Source organism: Eretmochelys imbricata, chromosome 2 (genome assembly GCF_965152235.1).
Source record: "Eretmochelys imbricata isolate rEreImb1 chromosome 2, rEreImb1.hap1, whole genome shotgun sequence".
NCBI classification, from domain to species: Eukaryota; Metazoa; Chordata; order Testudines; family Cheloniidae; genus Eretmochelys; species Eretmochelys imbricata.
Genome location: NC_135573.1, coordinates 73,743,336 through 73,769,125, shown reverse-complemented (window position 1 = coordinate 73,769,125; position 25,790 = coordinate 73,743,336). Strand labels below are relative to the sequence as shown.

General features: G+C 40.1%; 1 protein-coding gene across 4 annotated transcripts in view; it reads left to right on the top strand.

Moving 5' to 3' along the window:
• SPIDR (scaffold protein involved in DNA repair) overlaps positions 1-25,790 on the top strand; it is a 332,345-nt gene that overhangs the window by 297,246 nt on the left and 9,309 nt on the right. Inside the window, exons 12-16 of one of the 4 annotated variants that reach the window (XM_077810301.1) lie at positions 15,234-15,321; positions 18,287-18,430; positions 18,532-18,591; positions 22,421-22,631; positions 23,723-23,875. In XM_077810301.1, coding sequence (XP_077666427.1) covers positions 15,234-15,321; positions 18,287-18,430; positions 18,532-18,591; positions 22,421-22,631; positions 23,723-23,875 — 656 coding nt within the window. Of the gene's footprint in view, positions 1-15,233; positions 15,322-18,286; positions 18,431-18,531; positions 18,592-22,420; positions 22,632-23,095; positions 23,366-23,722; positions 23,876-25,790 lie in introns of those variants that run through there. The other 3 variants (XM_077810304.1, XM_077810302.1, XM_077810303.1) reach the window with 3 other exon arrangements.

Genomic DNA, 25,790 nt, shown 5'->3' with positions numbered 1-25,790 from the left:
GTATATTCTATATTTCTCAACATCCCCCCCGCCCACTTGCCAATCTTATAAATTTAGTCTCTTGGGAAAAGAGAAGTGAGATTGCCCCAGGTTTCCTCCAGGGACTAGATAGCAATGTCCAAGCTGTACATATTCCAGCCTATATGTCACCTCCCTGGAGTATACTCCACATTTTCCAAGATAGCCTCAGTATGATCACTACCCAAGTGGATGCAGTTATGTGTAAAGATTGAGTAGTGTGTTCAATAAAAGATTGCATGAGGGGGGAAAAGTAACCTGCAAATTGCCTGTGAAATGGTTCCTTACAGGAAGTTAAAATTGTATGCTGTGATGTACCTGGTGCTTGTCTGTCTACACTTATGGATTTCTCTGTGTTGGTACTTTAGTTCTGAATGGTGTTAGAAATAAGGTGTACATTTTTAATAGTGAAAGTAATTAATCTTTGGAACAATTTGTCCATGGATATGGTGGATTCTCCATCATTGGCAATTTTTAATTGAAAATTAGAATTTTTTTTTTTTTAAGAAAGATATGCTGTAGTATAAAAGGAAATATTTGGGGGGGAGCTCTATGACCTGTGTTAATCAGGAGGTCAGACTAGATGATCAAAATGGTCCCTTTTGTCCTTGAAATCTGTGAATACATACAATAAGTTCTCCTTTAGTTTATAAACCTTTTTACCTGGTCAGGCAGGCACTAAGTGACTTCAGGATAACAATTCCAAAAGCAAACTATTAGTTCTTCTTCAAGTAGTGTCCTTATGGGTGCTCCACTTTAGGTACGCTTGCCCTCCGTGCGCCTTTGATCGAAGATTTCTCATCTGTTTGCCCTATGCATGAATGTTACTTGGTCTTGTGATTCATGCAGTTGTGATATAACGCTGCATGAGCAAACCACCCTCAGTTCCTTTTCAACCACTTTGGCCTGAGATGGAGCCTTTGCAGTTGTCTGCATTGAGTTTTACGTCAACTGTGTAGTTTATTATAGTGTTTTCTTAGTAGTAGTAAGTAATGCTAGTTTTAAAAAAACTTTTCAATTTTTTTCTCTCTCTCCTCTTTTATATAGATAGTTTTTACTTTACTGGGAGGTTATGCCCATTTCTCCTGGTTTCAAACATTGCCTGTCATTCTGGGAGGCAATCTCAATGAATGACAGATACTCCTTCCTGTTGCACACATTGCTTCAGAGAATCTCCTGTTTCCCAAAACTGCAAATTCTGCCTTGCATTAAAATGTGGAGCCAAAAAAAACTCCAGGGAGATGAAACTTTGTCTCCTTATGATGGAGAGCTTGCTGCACCTGTCTTCTGACCAAGGCCAGGGCACCACTCTACGCGCCGCTCCCCAGTTAAGTCCGCTGCCTCTGAACCCCACTCCTCGAGGGCATCTCAGAGGAATACCGCAGATTTCTCCGCTAAGACTGTCCCTCAAGTTCTCCAGGTAGGGAATCTATCCTTAAGAGATCATGATCTTCAATGACTTCAGCTACTTTGGCAACCATTGCTCTCCAACCTGGTACCCACAAAGCTGCTCATTCCTCAAGTACTAAGGGCACTGTCAGACCTAAAGACTGCAAAGTCTGAGGTTCTAAGAGGTCGACGGTACCACCAGTAGAGCAAAGTGGCGAGAAGCGCTCTACTACTTCTCACTCGGTACCGAAGAAGCCCTTTCAGGCTCTGTCTGGTCTCCTCTCAGAGTGGTTGAGATTCATGGTATCATCAGTTGTCTCGGCCACTATCACTTTGGTGCAGGCCAGGGAGACAGTACCAACAACAATCTCTGTATCACAGGAGTTTTGCTTTCCCCGAGACCTAGCTGTGTCTGACATGCCTGACTCACCACTGCTCAGGACCAATATACTCTCTGTACCAGGGACTTCCAGATTTGCCCAGTACTGGTGGCTGTACCTCAGGGTTCTTCCAGTGCTTCACCATGACAGAGTGGAAGAGCAGGATTCTTTTGACGATCTTGCCTCGGTTTCCCAGATATCTGTGCAGGGATCTCCTCTCCATCCCTATAAAGCAGTGGTCCCCAAACTGTAGGGTATACCCTGCTAGGAGGGGTATGGAGGAGCATTTGGGGGGTGCGCAGTAGGGCTCAGGCTAGCCCCTATGAGAGGCAGGGAGGAAGTACCATCCAGTCCCACTCTGCCTGCAGCCCAGCTCCGGCCATAGCTCCACTCAGCCCCCTGTCCCCCCCCAGCCCAGCTCAGCCCTCATTCACCCTCTGCCCCCAGACCAGCTCCTCCTCCATCCCCAGCTCTGCCTTCAGCCTAAGCTCCTCTGCTGAGCCAACTGTGCAGTAATGGAGGAGTAGCACGGACAGATTTCATTACTGGTAAGGGGGGCACAACAGGAAAAGTTTGGGCACTACCGCTATAGAGGCCCCTTTCCGGAAGTCTCTGAAGTCACGAGAGACAACCTCGACCACCATCTCATTTGTACATTTGCATGCATGCATGCCGCCACCACGCCATATACATCACTTCATTGGCCATACAGGGACCCTTGGGCAGCATATCACCAGGGCCAGCCTTTCTAGGGCCTCAAGCACCACCCATCACAGAGATAGGCAACCTTCATCACTTTCCCTCTATAGGAGACTGGAACCTCAGGGAGAAACCTGGGAGAAACAGGAAGCTAGAGCTGATGAAGACATCTCTCCACTGGCCAACATCTTTTCTTTGTCACCTGATGAAGGAGTTATGCCACCTCCTCCATCCCTTCCAAATGATTTTAAAGAGATTTAACAATTCATCAAGAGAACTGCGGACTCTTTAACTTCCTCAAGAGGGATCTGCAAAAAACCACATCATAAACTCCTTGACATCCTCCATATAGCTTCATCTGCTGCAGTGCCTTGCCAGTTAAGAAGGCCCTGCTAGACCTTGCAAAGGTTATTTGGTACACCCCAGCTTCAATTCCATCTACATGCAAGAGAGTGGATAAGAAATATTATATCCTATCTAAGAACTCATAAATTTTATTTTCTCATCCCTCTTCTAACTCTTTGATGATTCATGTGCTTAATGAATGTAGAAGGCAGCTCCACGCTGAATATTTGCCCTATGGCAAGGATCATAAGCACCTACATCTGTCTGGAAAAAAAAATCATATTTGTCAGCTACTTTGCAATTCAGAATCGCCACTACCAGACATTAATGGCTAAATATGACCATACAAATTATGCCAAGCTGAGTTCTTTTATTGAGAATCTACCAGCTGAACATACTGAGCAATTTCAGGCCATTATTGTAGAAGACCAGTGGCTCACCAGAAGATCTCTGCAGGCCTCCCTCGACGCTGCTGATATTCCCACTCATTCGATCTCTACAGCTGTAGTTAGAAGGAGGGCCTCCTGGCGACAGCTTTCAGGATATCCGAAGGAGGTCCAAAATATGGTTTAAGCCCTTCTTTTTGATGGGGTATTAAACTGTTTGATTATAGCACGGACGAATCACTATGCACATTAAAGGACTGCAAGGCTACTTTGCATTTTCTCAGTGTCTATACACCTGCCCAGTGCCCACAAGAGAAAAGTTTAGTGAGTCCCAGACAGTGCAGAAATCTTGTCCACCCAATTATCGAGCTCCCAGAGATCATACAGACCTCAACACAAAAGTTACCTCTCTTCTGCCTGCCAACTCTCCTTTCCCATTCCTCTTCAGGGACCCCTCTCATGAGAACCAGCTTCGACGAGAAATAGACTCTCTCCTACTCTTGGGTGTTATAGAACTGGTTCTGAGGCAGCACAAAGGGAAGGGGGTTTATTTCAGATATTTCCTGGTTCCAAAAAAAGAATGGTGGTGGGAGACCCATCCTAGATTTAAGGCTATTCAATACTTACATGAAGATTTAAAAATTCAAAATAGTGATACTTGCAGCAATAATTTCATCACTGGACCAGGGAGATTAGTTCTCAGCCTTAGACTATCAGGATGCATATTTCCATATAGCGATCCACCCATTTCACAAACAGTTCTACCTTTTACGGTTGGACATGACTGTTTTTCAGTACAGGTTGTTCTCTTTCAGCCTGTCCTCTGCCCAAGGGTCTTTTTGAAGATTATGTCAGTAGTAGCAGTACACCTCTGCAGAAAAGGAATTCTTTTGTTCCCTTACCTAGGTGATTGGCTTCTGAAAGGTCACTCCTTGGATGTAAACTCATGGGCAACTTGTGTCGCCGTAGACCTCTTACTCAACTTGGACCTACAATTGAACATTCAAAAAATCCACCTTGACTCACGTGCAAAAGTTAGAATTCATAAGCACTTATCTAAATTCAATAGAGGCAAGAGCCTGCCTCCCAATGCACAGATCCATGGCCATATCCAACATAGTACAATCCAGATCAGCCCTCAGACCCCAGTCAAGAACTGTTGGGGCACATGGCAGCTGGCAGTTTTGTTATAGACCATACAAGACTCTGAATGCATTGCCTTCATGGGTGGCTCAGAACTGTTTATGTGGCACTGAACAATCACAGTCTCACTACGCTACTGTCCATACCTACCTGTGTGAAAGAATCACTCATTTCGTGGAAAGACCCTCAGAATGTTTGTGCAGGAGTCCCTTTCACCCACGCTTCCCCAACAGTGTCATAATGATGGATGCATCCCTGCTAGGGTGGGGAGCACATCTGGACACTCAGCCCAAGGCAGGTAGATGCCTCAGGAGACCACTCTGCACATCAACCTCCTGGAACTCAGATATGCCTGTCTCCAGTTTTTATCACTAATTAGGTGTAAACAAATAAAGGTCCTGTTGGATAACATGCCTTGTATGTTCTATATCAAGTGACAAGGAGGGGCAAGATCCCCCTCTCTGTGTGCTGAGGCTGTCAAGCTTTGCCATTGGTGCATACCCAATCAGATTGTCATCACAGCAGCTTACCTTCTAGGAGTTCAGAATGTGACCGCAGACACACTCAACAGGTACTTCATTGAATACCATGCGTCATACTACAACACATATTCCAGCAATGGTGCACCCCGCAAATAAAGCTATTTACATTGGCAATGAACAAGAAGTGTGCCCAGTTCTGCTCCAGATGTGGGCTGAATCACCATTCCTTAGGGGACGCCTTTCATCTTCAGTGGTCATTGGGTCCACAGTATGCATTTTCCCCAACTCCTCTAATATTCAAAGTTCTACTCAAAATAAAAAAGGCCAAATCCAGAGTTATTCTAATAGTTCTGATCTGGCCCAGATAAACGTGGTTTTCTTACCTGATAAAGCTAGCCATTTACTCACCAATCACTCTCCAGGCCACTTCTGATCTCCTTTCCCAGGAAGGCAGGAAGATCTTTCACCCCAATTTTGGACTTCTTCATCTCAACGCATGGATGGTAGATGGTTCATGGGATTAGAAACAACCTGCTCAGAGGAAGTAAAGAGAGTGCTATTACACATAAAAAAAACCAGTGTGCATGCTACACTTACTTACAAAATTGGACAAGATTTGCCTGCTGGTGTGACTTCAAACACATTCCTCCAACAATCTCATTGCTGCCAGCTATACTGACCTATACCCTAGAACTAAAAAACACAAGCCTGTCAGTAAGCTCCATTAGAGTCCACCAGGCAGCTATCTTGGCTTTCCATTCTCCAATCGAAGGTTATTCCAGATTTGCCCACCCAATGACCATGAGGTTCTTCAAGGGGCTTGGAAATCTCTTTCTGCCAATCAGGAGTCCTACTCCAGTTTGGGACCTCAGTCTGGTTCTTAAATGCCTTTCAAGATCACCATTTGAACCCATGGCTACCTGCTCACTCTTCCATTTATCAATTAAAACAACATTTCTAATAGTCTTCACTTTGGTTCAGTGAGTTGGGAAAATAGGGACCCTTATGGCATACCCCCTTTTCAAATTATTTTTCAAGGACAAGATGACATTATAACCACATCCCAAGTTTTTACCAGAAATATCTTCCAAGTTCCATCTTAACTCACCCATTGACCTTCTGATCTTCTATCCTAAACCTCACCTAAGCAAAGAAGAAGCGCTGTTGTACATGCTTGATGTAAGGAGAGCCCTGGCCTTCTATCTTGACAAGACTAGACCTTTCAGATGGACTCCCAAATTATTTGTCTCGCTTGCAGACAAAGAGGTCTGCAGTCTCTAAACAAAGACTTTCAAATGGATATCCGATTGTATTAGTTCTTGCTATCAATCTTGCAATATCCAAGCACCTTTGCACATACAAATTCACTCTACAAGGTCTATTTCTACCTCTAAAGCCTTTCTCAAAAATGTTCCCATCATTGAAATATGTAGCGCTGTGACTTGTGTCTCTATACATATGTTTGCTGAGCATCACGCCATAGCTCATGACTGAGCTTCTCATGCTGCATTCAGCTTCACTATACTTTCTTGGTATTGGACTCAATTCTGAAGCCCCCTCTTGCTTAGAGGGAACTGCTCCATAGTCACCTAGTGTAGGGACACTACTTGAAGAAGAAGGAATGGTTACTCACTCTGTTCAATAAGTGGTTCTTCAAGATGTGTCCCTCAGTTGGTGCTCCACTACCTGCCTTCCTTCTCCTCTGCTTCGGAGTTCTTTGCTATAGAGCTTCACAGTAGAGAAGGAACTGAGTCTGGTTCGCGTGTGTGGTGCTATATAACAACGTCAGGGAGCATGAGGCTGAGTAATACACATATGTGGGCCGAACGCACATTGCTATGAGAACTCTCCGATCAAAGGTGCAGGGGGCACAAGTGTACCTAGTGTGCAGCACCCATAAGGGGACACATCTCAAAATACCACAGTGACTACACAGGATGAGTAACCATTTCTTCTAGTTATTCTTTCTCAGAATATAAAAGCATAATCAACAAAACAAAGACAAATTTTAAAGTGATAAAAAGAAATACTTTAACATGATCCCTAACTAGCCTGGGAACTCGCTTTAAAAGATATAATTGGTGCTAAAAGCTTACCATGATTCAAAAAAGGATTAGACATTTCTATAGATAATGCAGACCTCCAAAGTTACATTATTGATGGGGTTTGGGAAGAAACTTTTCTTATGGCAGTTTGTTCCATAATTGTTCACTCCAGGGTTTCTTGCATCTTCCTCTGAAACATCTAGTCCTTCTGTCTCTGTCAAAGGCTGGATGCTGAACTAGCTGGTCCTGTGGTCTGTTATGACAATACCTATGTTTGGAAGTTGTTGTAAAGTTTACCTCATTGATGGGCGAAATCCTGGCTCCACTGAACTTAATGGGATTTTAGCCATTGACTTCGGTGGGGATTTTACCCAGTGTTTCTGAATAGAGCTGTGCAGATAACTGGTTTTGTTGTTCACTGGCTGTTTTGCGGGGAAAAATCTTTTTGGGTTGACCTGAAACAAAAAATCAAAATTTTCAGTGAGCTAAAAAGGGAAAAAATAATTTTGGGTCAAACAAATGTTTGACCTAAAATAAAGTGTTTGGTTTAGTTTTCGAGCTCTTATAAACGCTTTTTATTTTTTAATAAAATTAAACAACTTTTTGTTTTGAATCAAAAAATCTAAGTGTTTTATTTTGAAAATGTCAAAACAAAACATTTAGGGGGTTTTTTTTTTTACTTTTTTTTTTTTTTTTTTTTTTACTGAAACAATTTGGTGAATGCAAAATTCAGTCAGCCTGAATCTGCATTTTTTGGCTAAAAAAGTTTTGGCAGAACTGTATTTTTAAATCATTATGAGCTCCTCTGATGGGAAATACTATAGAAATACGATTTATTTGATTATGCCTGACCGTCTATGATGAGCAGTTTATGTTCTGTATGAGGCAGAGGACTGACTTCCTGAGTTCCCGGGGGGTGCTCTACCCCCCTTCTCTGCCCCAAGTCCCACCCTCACTCCACCTATGGTGACCAGACAGCAACTGTGAAAAAACGGGACAGGGGGTGGAGGGTAATAGGCGCCTATATAAGAAAAAGTCCCCCCAAAAATGGGACATCTGGTCACCCTAACTCCACCCATTCCCCAAGACGCCACCCCCACCCCACCTCTTCCCGCCCCATTCGCCTCCTTCCCCTGCTCCTCCCCCTCCCCTCCAGCACCTCCTGCATGCCTCTGAACAGTTGATCGCGATGGGCAGAAGGTGCTGGGAGGGAGGGGAAGGAACTGATGGGTGGGGCCCGCCGGTTGGTGGGAGGGACTGAGGGGGAGGAGCTGATCCGCTTGCCTGTCGGTGGGTGCTGAGCACCCACTATTTTTTTCCCATGGATAGTCGGCACCTATTGCATGAGGTCTTGTCACACATATCTTAATCTTTATGTAAATTAGCTACAAGTGTTAGTATTAGTCAGTACATCAAATGAAATTAGCCCTTCCTGAAATTCAGTGTCTCTCTCTCCCTTATCTTTTCTTCCAACCCTTCGCTCTGATTTACTTTTTCTAATACTCTGTTTCACATACTGGCTTTCTAAAAAGACATGGTTAGTTATGCAGGACCACATAGATGACTGGTAACTGCCATCAAAGATGGTTCTTCAACTGCTGGATGGTAACAGGAAACATGCAATGGCCAGAGAGCAAGGAAGTTGTAATTTCCTTCATTTTGGTTTTTCCTCCTCCGAAAGAGTGCCATCTAAAGGAACCGCCCACTTCCCTGAGGTTTTGAGGTCCTTGAAACCATTTAGTAATTGCTGTGGTTATAAGTTGAGTGCCTCAGTTTAAAGCATAACTTAAATAAGTTAATGTTTTAAGATACTTTTACTCTTTACTGTTTTTAATAACTGCATAGATTATCAAAACTAATTTAGTTTCTAATTGAGTGTATTCTATTTCCTTTAACAAACTTTGATTATTGATTAGGTTGTCAGTGGCCCGTTAAACTTGTGAGGATATATTTATTATCTATCACCACCACCTATATGTATATCTGAGAGTACAAAATGGCCTCATATGGTATAAGAAAGCATTTCAGTCTCTCAGTGATGTGATATGGATTTTAGTTTTTGGTTAGCACTATCCAAATTATTCCATGCAGTATGTGTAATTTCTAATGTCCCATAAAGAATGTAATCACACTAGCTAAAGTTAACAAAAACAGAAAAAAAGTACAATTTGACTGAAATACTGAGTTATTAGTTCCAGGTTTTGACTTCCTCCTCCCCCCAGGCTCCCATAGGTGTATGGAGAGCTGAAATCTAAGAGTGTATATTGTTTCATGTCATACATTCTCCAATGACTATGCATAACAAGGGAAGTTGAGGAAGCAGTGCTGACTGGCAAGTACAGATTTACATTTGGCTTGCCTTGTCTTTTGACTGTTCAGATTTATGCCGTGTGTGGGATGGGGTTGGGGGGTGGATTTGTTTTTAGTGTTGAACAAATGGAAATCTTTCATGGAAGGTAAGTAATTGCTTCCACCCCCCCCTTAATATTATTTTTGTGTGTTGTAATATTTGCCTGATGCAAGCAAAAAAAACCCAAACACCTGTGTCTTAAAAATATTTCTTTCTGTAATATTTTTTTACTAAAGCTGGGGGGGAAAGAGGTGAAATAAAACATTTTCTTGCGATTTTTATTGCAGTATTGAAGAGAGATTTTTTGTTCTGTAATTTCAGAAAGTTTCAAAGACAGTGGAAGACCATTGCTTTCTAAGAGCAGTTTAGCTTCTCTCTAGTGTATGCTGGGGTTGCAGGGCCTGTATGTCTATATTGCTGGAAATAAGACTTATATTTGTTATAAGAGGCTCAGTTAAGCAATAATTATCCTACTCAGCAACTAGATGAAGAAGCTCTGCAGGCCCCATTATAGCCCATAGGATTACTTTGCTAGCTAATATATCCTATTAATCCAGACAGCCGTATCAAATAATATGTTTCTCTTTCTGAATTAATCCTTTTCATTCTTATATTTATCAGTATTAATTCCTATGAATTTAGGATTTGTTGAGGCATATGATACGTGTTTCCTAATAATTATACATAGAATAAGTTTTGCTGAAATGCAAGAAGCCTACCGGCCTATATCCGGTAAGATCCGCTAAATAGCTAAAAGTATAATCAGTTAAGAGTAAGTCAGCATAAAAGCTGGTAACCTTTGGCACATAGGAATGGATAGGAATGGTCCCTGAACTTTGGGGAACCAACAGTGTATACAACACTGAACAGGTTTATCTGGCATCTGCAACCGGTTGGTAACTGCAGAGTATACCACAACCTGGAAGTCACCAAGAGAGCCTAGGTTGGCGGTTTTTGGAGTGAGATAATCCTTATTAATTTATAGAGATTAAGTGTCATAATCCACTAACATACAGAATAAGGGTACCCATACATTTCTTAGGGTACGCAAATAAGTTTTGGGTATAATAGGTTGGGCCTGAATTACATAGTGTCAGGATCCTATAAAATACCTTGTAATGAAGAGTCTTGAGCTCTTTTAGCAGTCTTTTAGCTTGTAGCTCTTTCAGCGCTCTTTTAGTCTTTAGCTCTTTCTTTTCTTTGTTCTCCTATATTCTATAGACTATCTTTTTATCTACCTATCATTCTATCTTCTATCATGCTCTCAGCTCCGCTTGTGTAGTATAGTATAACTACTCAACATTTCTAACTATTGGGGAAGCCAGCACCATCGTGTTTTTGGGCATGCCAGGAGTAAGGCTGGTCCTTCACCTCCTATTACCGAGTCCTCAAGGAAGGACGTGAGTATGTTAAATTAAAGAACTTATAATAGGAATGTTACCACTAGGGGGGTTGGAATTATTTCACTGTTTTGCAGTCATAAATTTCATAGCATTTATTATTCTTTTGTTAATCTCAATAAAGTTTTTATCAATTTGGTATTGTCCTCAGTGCAAGTGTTTTTGCCAGGCACCCAGAGAGTCCTCTCCTGATACAGAACTCTCTGAGTTCTCGTACCCTGTAGTCTTCTGGTTTGATGCGATCAGCAGCAAGTCATAACTACTAACCCATAAAATTCAGGTCAGCACCATGGACTGGTAGAGGTACCGATGCCAGTTCCTACAAGGAATTGTGTAATCTCTGTGCTTTCCAGCAGCCACGACTTTAGATTTTCTATGCTGCACTTCTCCAGTATCCCTGATGCTGCCAAATCCAGGTACCATATTCTGTTTCATTAAGTGTATTCCACTGAACATGTTTGAGGTAATATATGTGTTCTACGATACGGATGGTCTTTTCCCTGGAAAACTGACAGGGTGGTTTAGCCAAAAGAAAGATGGTGTGTATGCCAGATATTCGCTACTGTGTTCTCTAGTATTGATGAGTAAGCCAAAAGATTGAAGATTCAATTTGAGTAAATATCCTAATGTCTTTGGCCTGTAGACAGGGCTGGAAGTCTCATGAGATCAAGTTTTCTCACAAGATGTGCGTTCTCTAGCTGGAAATGAAAGAAGAATATTGTCTTCATATATGACTTTCTCTTCCAATTCTAGCTGTGATCAGGACATGTAGATCTATTGCACCTTTCATCTGGGGATCCTGAAACACTCTAAAGGTATTAATTTCAACACCACTGTGATGTAGGTCTATATTATGCCCATTATAGTGGAGTTTATTGAGAAACAAAGAGGTTTAAGTAACTTGCTCAAGTCCACATGGCAAGCCTATGGCAGACCTTGGGATGGAACCCAGGATTCCTGCTTTCTGTCCCCTTCTGCAACCATTACACTACATTACCTAGCTTCTTACATTTTACTAGTTCGTAGACCCATTCTCTCCCTTCTTTCTTCTTTGTCCTTTTCTTCTTTTGTCTGTCTTGGTCTTTATCCTTTCTCTTTATCCTGTCTCATTTTCTCCTGAATTTGCTGTGTCATGATTTTTAAGTAAAAATATTTATAAATTGCATTTTGCTGCAGAAAAACTAATATAGATCTAATCTAGAAACATAGTCAACAGCTTCAAGTGCATCAGTTAAACTTTCTCCCGGCAGGGTAAGGTGACATGGTGCCAAAAGATTGTCTGCAGCTAAACACCTGTCTATATTAGAGCTTCTAATGTTGCTGGTGTTAGCAGTGTTGAGAAATTTATCAAAAATGTCTGTAGTGTCAATAAAGTCAAAGTCTCAGCTCACCCATCTGTTAAACAGATGTCAATAATATCTACCTTCTTTATCAAAAATCACAGATTACGCCACACATACACACTAAAAGACAAAAGGTAAGAAACAGAAGATGGTTGTGTTTCCTGATTACACTGCTGAAATGTGAAACTGGGGAGGGAGGTGGTTAGGTGTATAAATGAAAGCAGCCTCAGAACGGGGCAGCACATTCTTTATTCCAAGGGGGTGGGGGTGGCAGCTACTTGTCTCTGTTATTGTTCATATCAGCATCTATCTTCTAGTAATTGTTCCATTCAGTGGTTTAAGATGATTTATTAAATAGGTCATGAGTTACTTTTGCATATGCAGGAGGTGGTGGTTTCATTTGTGGTGGTGGTGTTTTTTCGTTCTGTCAACCGTGTGTTCAACTTGTTTAACAATAGGGATTATTAAAACCTCAACCAGAACTGAGGGTTCAGACAGGACAGTTGGAGTTTACTGATCTACAGAAAAAGAGGCAGCATGTTCAACTTTTCAGAGTAAAGTTGTAAATAATGATTTTCAAGTATAATGGATGTAAAAACAAACCTGAACAGTTCCTACTTGTATGGGCTGTGAGCAGAGCTGGAAAGATTCAGGGCAAGAGAAAGGGAGAGCATTTGACATGGAGAGGGGTCCTTGTCATAAGATGACTGTTCCCTGCATCCTTGTGCATTATGGTTATCGATAGACAACATATTTCTGCATTCGGCGTGGGATGGAAGGATTTTTTCCATGCACATCTTTTAGTTTGTTATGGAGTTGCTGGTCATGACTCCATAGTTGAGGGGTTTTCTTTTTAATTTACAAAAGGGATTCAACCCTTTTTTTGTAGGAAAAATAAGAATACAGAGTATTAGATTAGATTCTTTCTGTTTTAGGTAAGAAGAACATTATTTAAAATATGATGGTTTTTTCCTTGCACCTGTTGCTTATTTTTATTTTGTCCATGTTTCTTTTGTCATAAAAATATTCAAAAACATTGTCACAAACATGTAAAAAAAAAAAAAAAATTGCCATTATTCCCCCCTCCACTACCATGCACAAACACAGAGCAAATGTGCAGGGAGTTCACCTTTCTTATTATACAGTGAAAGAAATTCCTTACTCACTGGGTCAACCCTGACCCTTCACTCTAGCGCAGATCCCACTGTAGTTGCACACGCTGACTTGGTTCCATAGCAAGTGCTACCAGTGTTGTGTGACATACAGCCTTTTCCAGAGGGCCTGCATACACACAGCCTGTGCACCCCTCAATCCTTGAAACTTGGGCTCAGGTGGGACATGAGGGTTGCATAGGCCTTGTACCAGCTTGCTGTGCAGGATTAATTTCATTCATTGTTCGGGGAAACCATTTTCCAAAGATGAGGATATAGTCCCTGTGTGGTTTCCAATCCCTTCTCCCCAACTGCCTAGGAAGCAAAGTCCATGACTGTTTGGAGTGTCGATATGCAAATACAATGCCTTCTGGATTCCATGTGGGTGGGGAAGCAGGCCCTTTGGAAGGGGGCAGTGACTGATACTCCCCCAGCATTCACAAATAACAGCTCCAAAACAGAATTTCCAGCCTGGGAGAGAGAGAAGCACAACTTGATTTCTACCTTTGCAGATCCCTCTGGTATTATAACCCCCATGCCACTAGTCTGACTAATAACATCAAAGGAAAGTGTGGAGCCAAGATATTTAGTAGATAGACAGTTGCTAAGTAATTTTGTTTCCCTGATTTGTAAACAAGTGGTGTGAATTACTGTGCAATTAGGTTTCAGAGTAGCGATTAGGTGCTTCTAGTTCAAGCAAGATAGGCTGCTTCCCATTGTACACAGAAAAGTCAGTTACCCTTCCCTGGTGAAATGTAAGTAATAAGAGCAAACTTCACACCTCCTGTGTGAGGCACCAACACAGCCTCTGGGAGGAGACAGAATCATCCCTTGGGTGTTGGAGGCAGGGCATGGGTCATCTGTGCAGCTGAGCTTCTACAGTTTATTGCCAGTGTTAACTATTCCACTCTTACTTTGCGACCTCCACATGCACGCATTAAACCTCTATGTATAGTCTCTTATACAGGAGTAAGGTTGCCTTGGTTCCTGTAGCTTAATCCCCAAATGCAGCTCCCTGCACTAGCCATGAGACCACACTGCCTCCCACAAACATCAAGGGCACCTTACTTATAAATGAGAGTGACCAAACAGGGCTTTAATGCACTGTAACTAATGTGCTTTAACTTACACTTCTATAAATTTTCAATTTGTCTTAACTTTCCTGAATGTAGACAAGCCCTTAGATTCTCCTCCTGGCTCTGCTAGACACATGTAGTCAACTTTGCTGTTCCACTGTTTTCCCATCTGAAAAGCACAGCTAATAGTAGGAGGGATATCAAAGGTGTACAAAGTACTATAAAATCAGCTTTGTGAATGTTGATAATCCACTTTGAGATCCTTGAATGGAAAACATTAAAGAAGAGCAAAGTATTATATTCATTTCTTTTTTATTTGCATCCACCGTTATTCCTCTTTCCCTCAACTTGTCTCACCCCAGTCCACTTATTCAAGGGGTTTGTCCATTTTGTATGTAGGTTTCTAAATGCAAAATAGAGTACTTAGATTTAAAAAAATGGATAAAGGATGAAATGCAAAGGAAAAATAAAGTGGGACTGTGCCCATTTGTGCTTCTTTATGATGTATAATGAATGCTCGATGCTATTTTAAAAATAACTAAAATAAAAACAAAATCCTGTTTGTTTTGTACATTAGAATATCACATCTACCCTGGCTTTCTTATAAGGTTCTATGGCCAGTAGACCTCTGAGGTCAGAGAAAATCAAGAAAGTCAAACATTTTTAGTTCAGCAGCAAATTTAGTTTTACTCTGCTTATTGCAAATATTCTAGATTGAAAACTCTTGAATAAGGAACTGGATTGATATGTGTCATGTACAGTGTCAGTGTTTATCAATATTGCATCTTTTTATAGGCAAAGAATTAAATGAAACTTTGATAGTTAGCAATTAATTATCTTTCTTTTTCTCTCTTGCTCTGCAGCAGAGACCATGGGGGTTAAATTAGGCCCCACAAAAATCAATCTGATGACAAATATGACTTAGATTTGTTTTCACAATCATATGAAGATTCAAATTAAATGTCTTTTTAATGCAGCATGTTCAATTGAAAATATTTTGAATCAGGTTGTATTTTTTTTCCTAAGGGCATTGGGACTTTTCAGTCTGATAGACAGTTTGTGGCCTCCATTAGTGCCTCTAAAAGTTCCTGGTCAAAGTCAAGACTGTGAAGCGGTAAGGTGTATTTTACTGAACTGTGTTTCTTCATCCAAAATTAAAGGTCTTGTACGTATAGTGTGCACATGTTTGTTTGGGTTGTCAGATTCTCCCAGTCCCTTTAGCCATACAGCTATGCTCTAGTGCTTCTCCCTTCATTCTAGACTAACTGCCCACCCCCATCCCCTAGACCAGGGGTGGCCAACCTGTGGCTCCAGAGCCACATGCAGCTCTTCAGAAATTAATATGCAGCTCCTTGTATAGGCACCGACTCCCGGGCTGGAGCTACAGGTGCCAACTTTCCAGTGTGCTGGGGGGATGCTCACTGCTCAACCCCTGGCTCTGCCACAGGCCCTGCCCCCACTCCACCCCTTCCCTTGCCCTCCCCGGAGCCTGCCCTCGCTCCCGCCCCAGAACCTCCTGCATGCCACGAAACAGCTCATAGGGAGGTGCAGGAAGGGAGGGGGAGGCGCTGATTGGCAAGGCCGCCAGCCGGCAGGAGGTTTTGGGAGCGGGGGGTGGGGGAGCTGATGAGGGGCTACTGACGTATTACTGTGGCTCTTTGGCAATGTACATTAGTAAATTCTGGCACCTTCTCAGGCTCAGGTTGGCCTCCCCTGCCCTAGACCAACACCTTGATCTCATCCACAGAGGCGGATTACTGTTTTGTAGGGTCTCCTCCCCACCCCTTCTGCCTGCAGTCCCCCCTTATCCCCTCCAGCACATGGGGGTGTACATTTTTCCAGGGCCCCCGGGCACAGGCCCTGTTGGCCCAGTGGCTAATCCGCCACTGCTCATCCACCACTGTAGATGTGTACTCCATGTGTACTCTCTTTACACGTCATGGTGGAATACAGCGTTGGTCGCTAGTTTGGTAGTCCTCTCCTTCTACAGGAAATACGAATTAGATCAGATGCTATGAAGGCAAACCAGAAAATATAACTGTAGAACTCAGCAAGGACAGGACCGTTCTACAGGTCAAAGTAAGGGCTGTTCTAACTTCCTTTGCATGCTGGAGTGATTCTGATTGTGGTACTCATCCTGCGTAAAGATTATCATCTGGAGGTTTAACTGAGCACTAAAACAATCTTGGCATAATAAAAAATAGTGTGAGCATTTCTGTGAATTTCAAACTAAAATGTGATGCTAATGTGCACTGCAAATCTGGGATTTTATCTGTTAATTTCCCTTAATTGATATTATATTCAGAAAAGAAACTTTGTCTATTGTGTGTTGTTTGGGAGTATTACTCTGATGGGAAAGTTTTGAGATGTGTTGTTGTTTTAATGATTGAGAATCAGGTGCCTATGCTGTTCTGGTATTCCTGTATAACTCTCATGTTGGAGAGAAGGTTTTGGTGTTATTTAATTATGTGCATTACATTAGAACCTAGAGGTCTCATCCAGGGCAGGGCCCCATTGTGTTAGGTGCTATACAGATTTATAAATTGGGTGTGCATGATTTAAAAATAAAGAAACGTACCCATGGGGAAAAAAGTAACCAACACAAAGGAAATTGAAAAGGTGATCGTTTGTTACTCCAGGGAAAAAATCCCATGAATCTCTTCGCTACAACATACTTTTTACATTGCTAAGGGGTTTACATTGGAGAACAAAATTAAAACCCTGATGTTTTAAAATAATACCATTAAAGTTCTGACTTAACCTAAAAAAGCAAGACCAATTCTGAATAAAACTACTGGTCTGTCCTTGATTCACCCCTCATACAATCTAGGTATTTCACAAGTCTCAAAAAGATTGATTGATGTATGTGCTGCAACAAGTAGGCAGCAGTGGGAGCATCTATGTATGGAGCAGAACTTTTAAATGTTGTGTAATATTGTTATAACTTTTATTTGGTTTTAAATTCTTTTACTTTAATAAATAATAATAAATAAATAATCAATAGAGAGGAAACTTTCCATTGTCATACACTTCAAGTGTATTTCACAAACCTAGGATTCTAATATTTGAAGATGCCACAATGAAGTTTATTATTGCTTCCAATTTTTGGCAGTATGTTGTTTAATTTTGATACATTTGTTATTGATATAAATGTGCCTAGAAAGCACATTCTTTAGATATAATTAAAAATATGAATAATAAAATGTTACTGTATGAAGAGGTCTCTGGAATAGACTTCTCTTGTGCCATACATACACCAAACTATCTTTTTTGATATATTCAAAAGGAAACATCTTGTTTTGACATTTTTTTTCTTATGTGGAAGTACTTTTTAATGGCTGAACAGCTGTTTTCATTAATCCAGCTTTCCTTTATTATATAAAGTGCTTTATTAACTCCTAAACAACATCCCCAGAGTAGAATTTTACAAACTGGTAAATAAAAATAAAAGTATAGAGCTGACCCTGCATCCTGAGAAGCTATTCCAGTTTGAGGCCTCTCTGAATGGGGATTGCTAGTGTGGTTATTCCATCACATAACAGTTTAAGGGAAATAAGGGCTGGTCCTAGCAGAGAGAAAAGTTCATGTTGTTGCTGAATTGCTGCTGTTCTCCATTTTCTCTCTGTGCTGCCCAGGATTTAACTTGGCAGCTTTCAGCATTCTCAGTAAAGCTGCTTCAGCTGTTTACTGTCACCCACCCACATACAAAAAAATCCCGAAGTCTCAGAAGTCACACATTTTTTTGAAAACATGAAAATCATAGAATTCGTAACTCTCAAAACTGCCCTGTCACAAAGTAGTCATAGTGGTTGTCCATTGTGCCAAACTGTGTGATATTTTTGAGCTATGGATCAATGTCAAATTAGGAAAAAGGATGACTCTTACAAACTGATTTCACTTGTGACATGAAAACATTAAATTTTCATCAGTTCCTACTTCACAGGGGTGTTGTATCAGTTAAATGTTTGCATAGCACTTTGAAAATGTGTGATGTAAGTCCTAAGTATTATTACTTATCATTATTGTTCATATTAAAATACTTTTAATTGGTTCCCATTTTTTTAATTTATTTTCAACAGATTAAAACTAACCTTCCTCCTCCCAGCTTTTGTTACATTCTTACGGCTCAGCCTGATCCAAGACATGTCAATGTAGGTGAGGAAGGACAGATTTCCAATTTGTACCTGCCCCCAACTGTGCATAGTCTAAAGGAAATTCTTCAGGTAACTTTTTTAAAAGTGCAATAACAGGTATTTTGTATTACTAATGTAATAGATTTATAATACCATCTTTGACTAATCTTCTGTTTTAAATTGTATGGCAGATTGGTGATTTTAATCAACGTTGTAGCTTTTGGGCACAAGTTATATATCGAAGGCTGCAGGTAATTTTACTTTTTAGCAATTAAATGTACTAAAACCAATGTAATGTGTGTGAAGAAGCAGATATTTGCTGTGTTTAGATAAAACATTTACTTTTCAGATGCTCTTCAAGAGCTGTCTGAGTGGAACTATCAGTAGGTAGGGTATCCCTGTGAATGGGCAGCAAGAAGAACTGTTCTACTTGGTCTTGCTTCTGTTTAGGTTAGAAAACTAATTTCTTCTGAATCAAGTGCTGTTTGTCATGGGACAAATTTTCACCTTATATATGACCAGGCAGCTCCCATTGAAACCAGTCGGGATCTGCAGTGACAACCAAAAAGAGAATCTGTTTTACAGTTAAATTCTGCCTTCAGATGCACCTGAGAAGCCCCCATTCAGTGGTACATCTGAGTGCAGACTTTGGTAGATGATGGGTATAGAAAGAGAGCAATTCTGTCCTTGTGTGCTACTGGGCAGCTCCCCCTCGCTTCAAGGGGAGTCATCCAGGTGCACCCAAGAGCAGAATTTAGCTTCTCTAATCTACTAGTAAAAAGGAGGAGCTCTTAGGTAAATCTGTCTGCCATCCACATTGGATTTTCTACTTCTGGATTTTTTTTTTTCCAAAGTGATGCTCACCCCTCTGTATCAGTAGTTAAAGGGATTTTGCATTACTGATTTTCTCCAGACTACTGAATATGCAGTAGATGGAGGATTCGTTGACAAGAAAAATAGTGTCAAACAAAAATAATGAACAAAGATAAGGAAATTTGAAGGGATTTAATTCTAACAGGACCAGCTAAGAAACTGGAAGTGCTCCCCACCACCATGACACAGAGCTGAATTCAGTTTCAGGTCAAAAATCATCTCTTGCTTCCAGGGCTCATGGGTTATAATCTGATACTTAGGCAAGCAGCACAATTGACTCCTGAGACATTAGTGCCTTTTATTGCTCAATGAGGATTTCCCCAAGTTAAATGGCATGGGCATTTGTGTGGGTCTTAAAGCAAGATGAAATTATGAGATCCTGAGGGCATCAGTAGGGGAATTAGATACACAGATTTGTCTCCCTGCCCTATTTTTAAACAAACAAACAACAAAAAAAGAAACTTTCCTCTAAAAATTGTTTTAATCACAGAAAAGTAGATTGTGTTTGTAACTGGTTGACTGATTCGGAGATCATTGATTTTAGATGTGCCTATATCTGAATCAATATTGTGTAGCAGTATCCTATTCTAGAAGTTCCTGGTGACTTACTTAGAAAAGAGATCAACTATGCTGGGATGTACATTTCTTTGAAGAATTTTCATGTGCCTACTAGGAAAGACCTATATATACTTCCATGTTGTTAAAATGTTTGATAAGCCAGTTGTTGTTGTAAGTGATCATTCACTAATTAACTGTATGCATTAGACTTCTGTGAATTAACAAGGTAAGGACTCATAAATTATTGGAAAACTCTGCTACAAAGGTAATGAAAAATGTTTCACTTTTGGATAGCTGCTCTCAGGATGTAACTTACCTGCTGTTTGTGTGTCACTCATCTAATCCTTCCAGAAATAAAATGTCACATGCAGCAACTTGTTGATTGCTTCAGTCTTTGCCAAGAGGAGTTGTTCTTCACACGCAAGATTATTGTGCAATAAAATGTGAAGTGAGGACCTTGAATCAGTTTTAATGTCTTCTTCAGGCTCGTTATTCAGAACTGGGAAAATACTCTGTATGAATTGTGTACATTTTGTAGTTCATTTATATTACCGTATTTTAAAAAGCAGCAGTGTTCAGTCCAAATAGCCACTTGATTGGTATTCTGCAATGTCTTATTTGGGTGAAAGGGGAATGGAAATATGCCTGTTGTTATTTATTTATTTATTCAGAACAAGTACTGTGGTAGAAAAGGAAAATGAGGAAATATATTCCATCTGTGCTTGAGGAGTTGTCCTTTTTTATAACTCAATCCTGCTGCTGTTTGTCTGTTGTTTCCTTTCTGTTCAGAACAAATTGTCACACATACAAAGACGATGATTTTACAGTGACTTGTGACTATTACTGTTGTTGTTATTTTACTTTTTGGCTGACTCTTCTGTTGTGTACCTCTAAAGACCAACTTTTAAAAGCTCTGGGGTAACTCTCATGTGACAGCTGTAAAAGTCAGTTTTTCGAGACTGTTTTAAAACTCTGCACATGTGGAAGATGATCAGATGCATGTAGCTGTTACAGAGGGAACTTGGGGATAAGTACAATAAAAAAACATATACTAAGGAACCAGATTAAATTGTTGCATCTGAATTATGAATTCTGCCAACTACCATTTCCAATCAGTGTATTTGTTCTGGGAGCTACTAATATGAACAAACGGTTAGTTTTAAAGGGTCTGATTTTTCAGGTTTAATTTGCTGTTGGAAATAAGAGCTGAGGTTCTCGTTGTCTCATAACCTGTAATAGATGAATGTGGCTTTACGAGTTCATATGTCTTTATTTTTAGAAATGTAGACATTCTCTTGGGGCGGGAGGTGAGGTGGAAGAAGTTAGAGTTAAACTCCAATAAATAATTGAGATGATAAAGATATTTGCAGAGTATCTTCTACTTATATGCTTCAATAAAAATTTTAATGTATTCTTGAAAATTAAAAGGCTATATCTATACATAATGTTCTGGTAGCACCCATCACCATATTATCTAAGCTTTGAAGTATTGTTTTAAAAAAATCATAAATCCTTCAGAAAAAAAGTTATACAATGTTTATATTTCCTTGAATACTTGGATCTAAATTAAGTTTATTTACCTAAAAATCTCTTTTCTCTATCATTATTATACACTATTTCATTATTATAGAGCTGCTCCTGAGTGCTCTCTTTGCATGAATTGTAGATATAAAATAAAACACTGAAGCATTTAAAGTGGATTGGGAACACACAGAGAATTACAAAAGCTTTGCAAACAGACACAAGAAAACGCAAATTGCCAAACTTTAGCCCAGCTGATCTTGGTAGATCTTTTAATAAATTTAATATCCATCTGTCTAGTTTGTTCATCAAAGTAATGTGAAACATGTTAAAACACTAATGAGCTACTGGTAATCATGTTTTCAGATATGAAGTCTAACATAAAGTGTAGGTATTTTGGCTGTGACATCATCTGTTTTCATGTTGCTTATTTTAGCAATACCAGAATATATTTCTCCCTGTCCTAAACAGGCAGAAGACTTATGTAATCAGGGTTGATTCCCTCGTTTCTCTCAGAACTCTTTATGAATAATTTAGTTTATAATTAGATGTATTTTTCAAAATTTTTGAAAGATGCTATTTGTTCATCAGTAAGAAAAACATCCAATTTTGTAACATATAGCAGCTGTTACTCAGGTAATGGTGCATATGAGAGAGTCTGATGACAATATTTGCTTATGTAGGAATAACGTCAGTCAGACTTTTTTTTTTTAACTACAAAGCTCATACAAGGCCTTGTCCAGACTGGCATAAAAGGTGTATTTTTAAAATGTTGCTAGCTAACACATTTTAACTAATATATTTTAAAACTCTAGTGTGGATGGAGCAAATTGTATTATAACACTAGCTGGTTGAGGTAACCCCAGACTCCCCACTCAGGTCGACCAGCTAAATTAAGATAAAAGATGTTAGTCTGAATCTGTGCCAGCGAAAGGGTTAACACATGTTAACTAATCCTGTCCTAACCCTCACTTCTCTTCCTGTCGAAACTCTAAACATCATGGTCTCAGTGAGTTTTGTTTGTTATGAGAAGACGGAGGTGTTTTAGTCTTCAGTTCTGCTATTAGTTGAATCAAATTGTATTATAATTAAATGAAAATGTTTTGCCCTTTCTTTTTGAAACCCTAGGTAAAATGTAGTGTTTTTGTTGGTCAAAGGGAGTTTTGGTTATTTGTGACCGACTTCACACTGCAGAGCGGGGCTAAAGGCAACGGTGGAACTCCAAAGACTGTACCTGTATATTTTGCTTCATCATGTGTTCTCGATAAGAAAGTAATGGAGGCACTCACCAATGCTTCCCACTGTGTTATCTTCTTCAAGGATGCTTTACGAGGAAATGGTAAGCTGTTTGTTCATAGTACAGGGGCCAAAATAAATTAACTGTGACCCATGGGCATTCAAATCTTTATTATAGACATTCAACCTTGTGAGACTCTAAAACACCCAGATCAAGATGAAGCATTGTAAGCTGGGACCCAATATCTGGGGAAGGGGGAATTGTTACTGTTGTTTTCAATAATTTTTTTTTCATTCTTTTAACTGAATTTACTGCCCCTAGAAGGAGTAGGGTTAATGACAACCAGAGACCTGACACCTCTATTTCCCTACAGCCAGAGGCATTGCAAGCTGCCCCACACTGCCTTTTCAGTGTAGCTCTTCAATGACCATATGGTCATCTATGGGAAGATAGTTCCATTTCTATGCCCATTCATTCTTTGGCCTCTCTTTCAAGGCACACAATTAGCGAGCCAGTTTAGTGCCAATAGTTGTGACAATCTTAGGATGTGCATATTTGTCCACCAGGAAATACAATGAGAACACCAAATTGATTTCACATAAGACGTCAGATATTAGTGACTTTCAGTCACCATCAATCCAGCCTGGGTTTGAGCCATTGACCTACTTATGAAAGGCTCCATGTCCTGTTACCAAATCCATTGAACAATCTGTTTACCCTTAGGAGTTGAAATCTGGTCCATATTATGCAAATGAGATGTGGCATTTAGGTGCAGGTGAGTAACAGTTTGGGCAATTCCTGCTTTGGAGAGTAAAGTACTACATGTGCCTTGCCTCGGGACAGATTTAAACAAATAAAAACACCTCTAAGAGAAGTACAAAGTTATTTGATTAAACAACAGACAAAAACCACATGCTTCCAGTGAATAAATAACAATCCTATTTGAATTGAATTTGAATCTCTCCCCTTTTAAAAATCTGATTTAGCAAAATCTTTTTGCTCAGAAGGCACTGAACTCACCAGGAGCATAATATGTATTTCATTCAAAAAACAAATATGTTGTTGTGGAGGAAATCTGAAATAATCCATCTATCTGGTTAGTAACTGGCAGAAAGCATTGTCTTTATTGGCCATGACAATGCGGTCACCTTTTTCCTTGTTACTGTAATAAATTGAAATGTCTTTGTTGGCAGGTAGGATTATTTGTGTTGAACGTACCGTTCTCTCGTTACAAAAGCCCCTTTTGTACCCGGCTGCCAAGGCTGACTTTAGTGAGCTGACTAGCCCTGTCAGACTAGATGAACTGGATTCTACAACACAGGCCAATTCCATTTGTACCATAAGAGGTTGGTACAGCATCTTTTTAAATGAATGTTTCTAACTATTTGTGTTCATTTTAAGTGTTTAGGTCCCTTGAATAAAACAGTGTATTGAAGAAGAAAAAAAAAGGGGGGGACTTCAGGGGCAGTTGCTGTGTGTCATTAGGACAGTCAGGTTTATATCTCTTCCTGGGTTTTCATTGCCTTTCACTTGCACATGTTGCTGTGGAAGTCTTTTCCCCTGCACACCATTGCCCATCTGAGCTCTGCATGGTCAGTGTTCCCATTCATTGCCTGTGTGTGCGTGCATGTACACACAATCAGTGCAAGATGCCTCCCCCGCCATCCCCTTCATCTAGAGGAGAAAAAATCCACCTCATGTTCCTGTACAAGTTAAAGCACATAATTGTAAAAATGAAGAACTATTTTTAATGCTCAAGGTACACAAAAAAACCCCTCAGCTCCTGCTCTTCCTTAGTTGTGAAGGAAGGATTAAGGAAGAAAGAGGGAGTTGTGCTGCTGGCGATCTGAGCAGATGTGTTTTATGGAACTTCCTCTGGCATTCACCCTGTTTGATTTTACAGTTACTTTCACTTAGGGTAACTATTATTAAAAAGAAAAGGAGGACTTGTGGCACCTTAGAGACTAACAAATTTATTTGAGCATAAACTTCCGTGAGCTACAGCTCACTTCATCGGATGCATTCAGTGAGCTGTAGCTCACGAAAGCTTTTTTTTTTGCAAATACAGACTAACACGGCTGCTACTTTGAAACCTGTTATTTTATTAATAGTCTCCTGGGTCCTTTTGTTCTAATGCAGAATGTAAAGTATCTTCTCCTATTATAGGCAGAGCTAGCTCTGTCTATAGATAATCTCTCTTCTTTGTATTTTCACATAGTAACTAATAGTTTACAGTGTTTAAAATGGATTTTCACTGCTTTGTAGTTTGTTTGGCTATTTCCTCTTTGAATCTTTCTAGTGGATGAATGGTAAATGATTGTGTAGCGCGGTTGTTCTTGTAGTAACAAATTTATTTGGTGAAATGATTAACGAAGGAGGTGTATCTTTCCTGAAATGCTTGCAGCTTCTCCATTTGTATTTGATAAGAGCATAAGATTATTACTATTTCTTATTAGGTCCAACTGTTCATATTGAGAGCGTTCTGGTAGTTCATTCCACATATGCTTTGTGGGAGGATTAACTGGTTAACAGTATTTTTTTCAGTGAATGATTCAGATATGATATTCTGATTTTGACACTTGATGTCTTCATATTTAAGCCCCTCTCCAAGAGGCACTGTTTCCAGATGTAGTGATGAACTGCTCGAATGATGATAATTACCACCCTGCCTATTCCTAAATATTGTCAATTGACCAGACATTCTACCCACTCATTAATCAGTGTGACAAGCTGAAGAAAACTTCATACCCATTGATTTTGGACCTTTTAGTCAGCACACTTCCTTTAGCCACCAGCTCTCATTCCCATTAGTGACCAGTTTCTAATTTTCCAGATGCAGCCCAGATAAGCCATTCTCAGTCTCTTCATGCTGATGACAGCAGCAGTCCAAAGAAATATAAGACATGTCTCAAAGTCAAATTACAGCTACCAATGGGTCCTTTAAAAAGAGAGAGCTCAGGGCCAGAGTCTAAAACTGCTTGAAGTTGAGGAAAAACTATGGACTTAGTAATTCTGTACAGCATTTAAACCTGTTTAGATTCTGCATACCATTTTATGTTGTGGGACATCTGTGATTGTCACCTGATTAGTGTGTCTGCCACTGCTTTCACTTGGCTTGGTACTCCCCTTTTGCTATCATCTTTGATGGTTTCACTGGGGAGTTCACCTCTTCATCCAAGTAAGAGCGAACCTCAACACTTTGGGTAATATAGTCAATAAAATTTGTATCTATTTTCTCTCTGATTATTTGGATTACATACT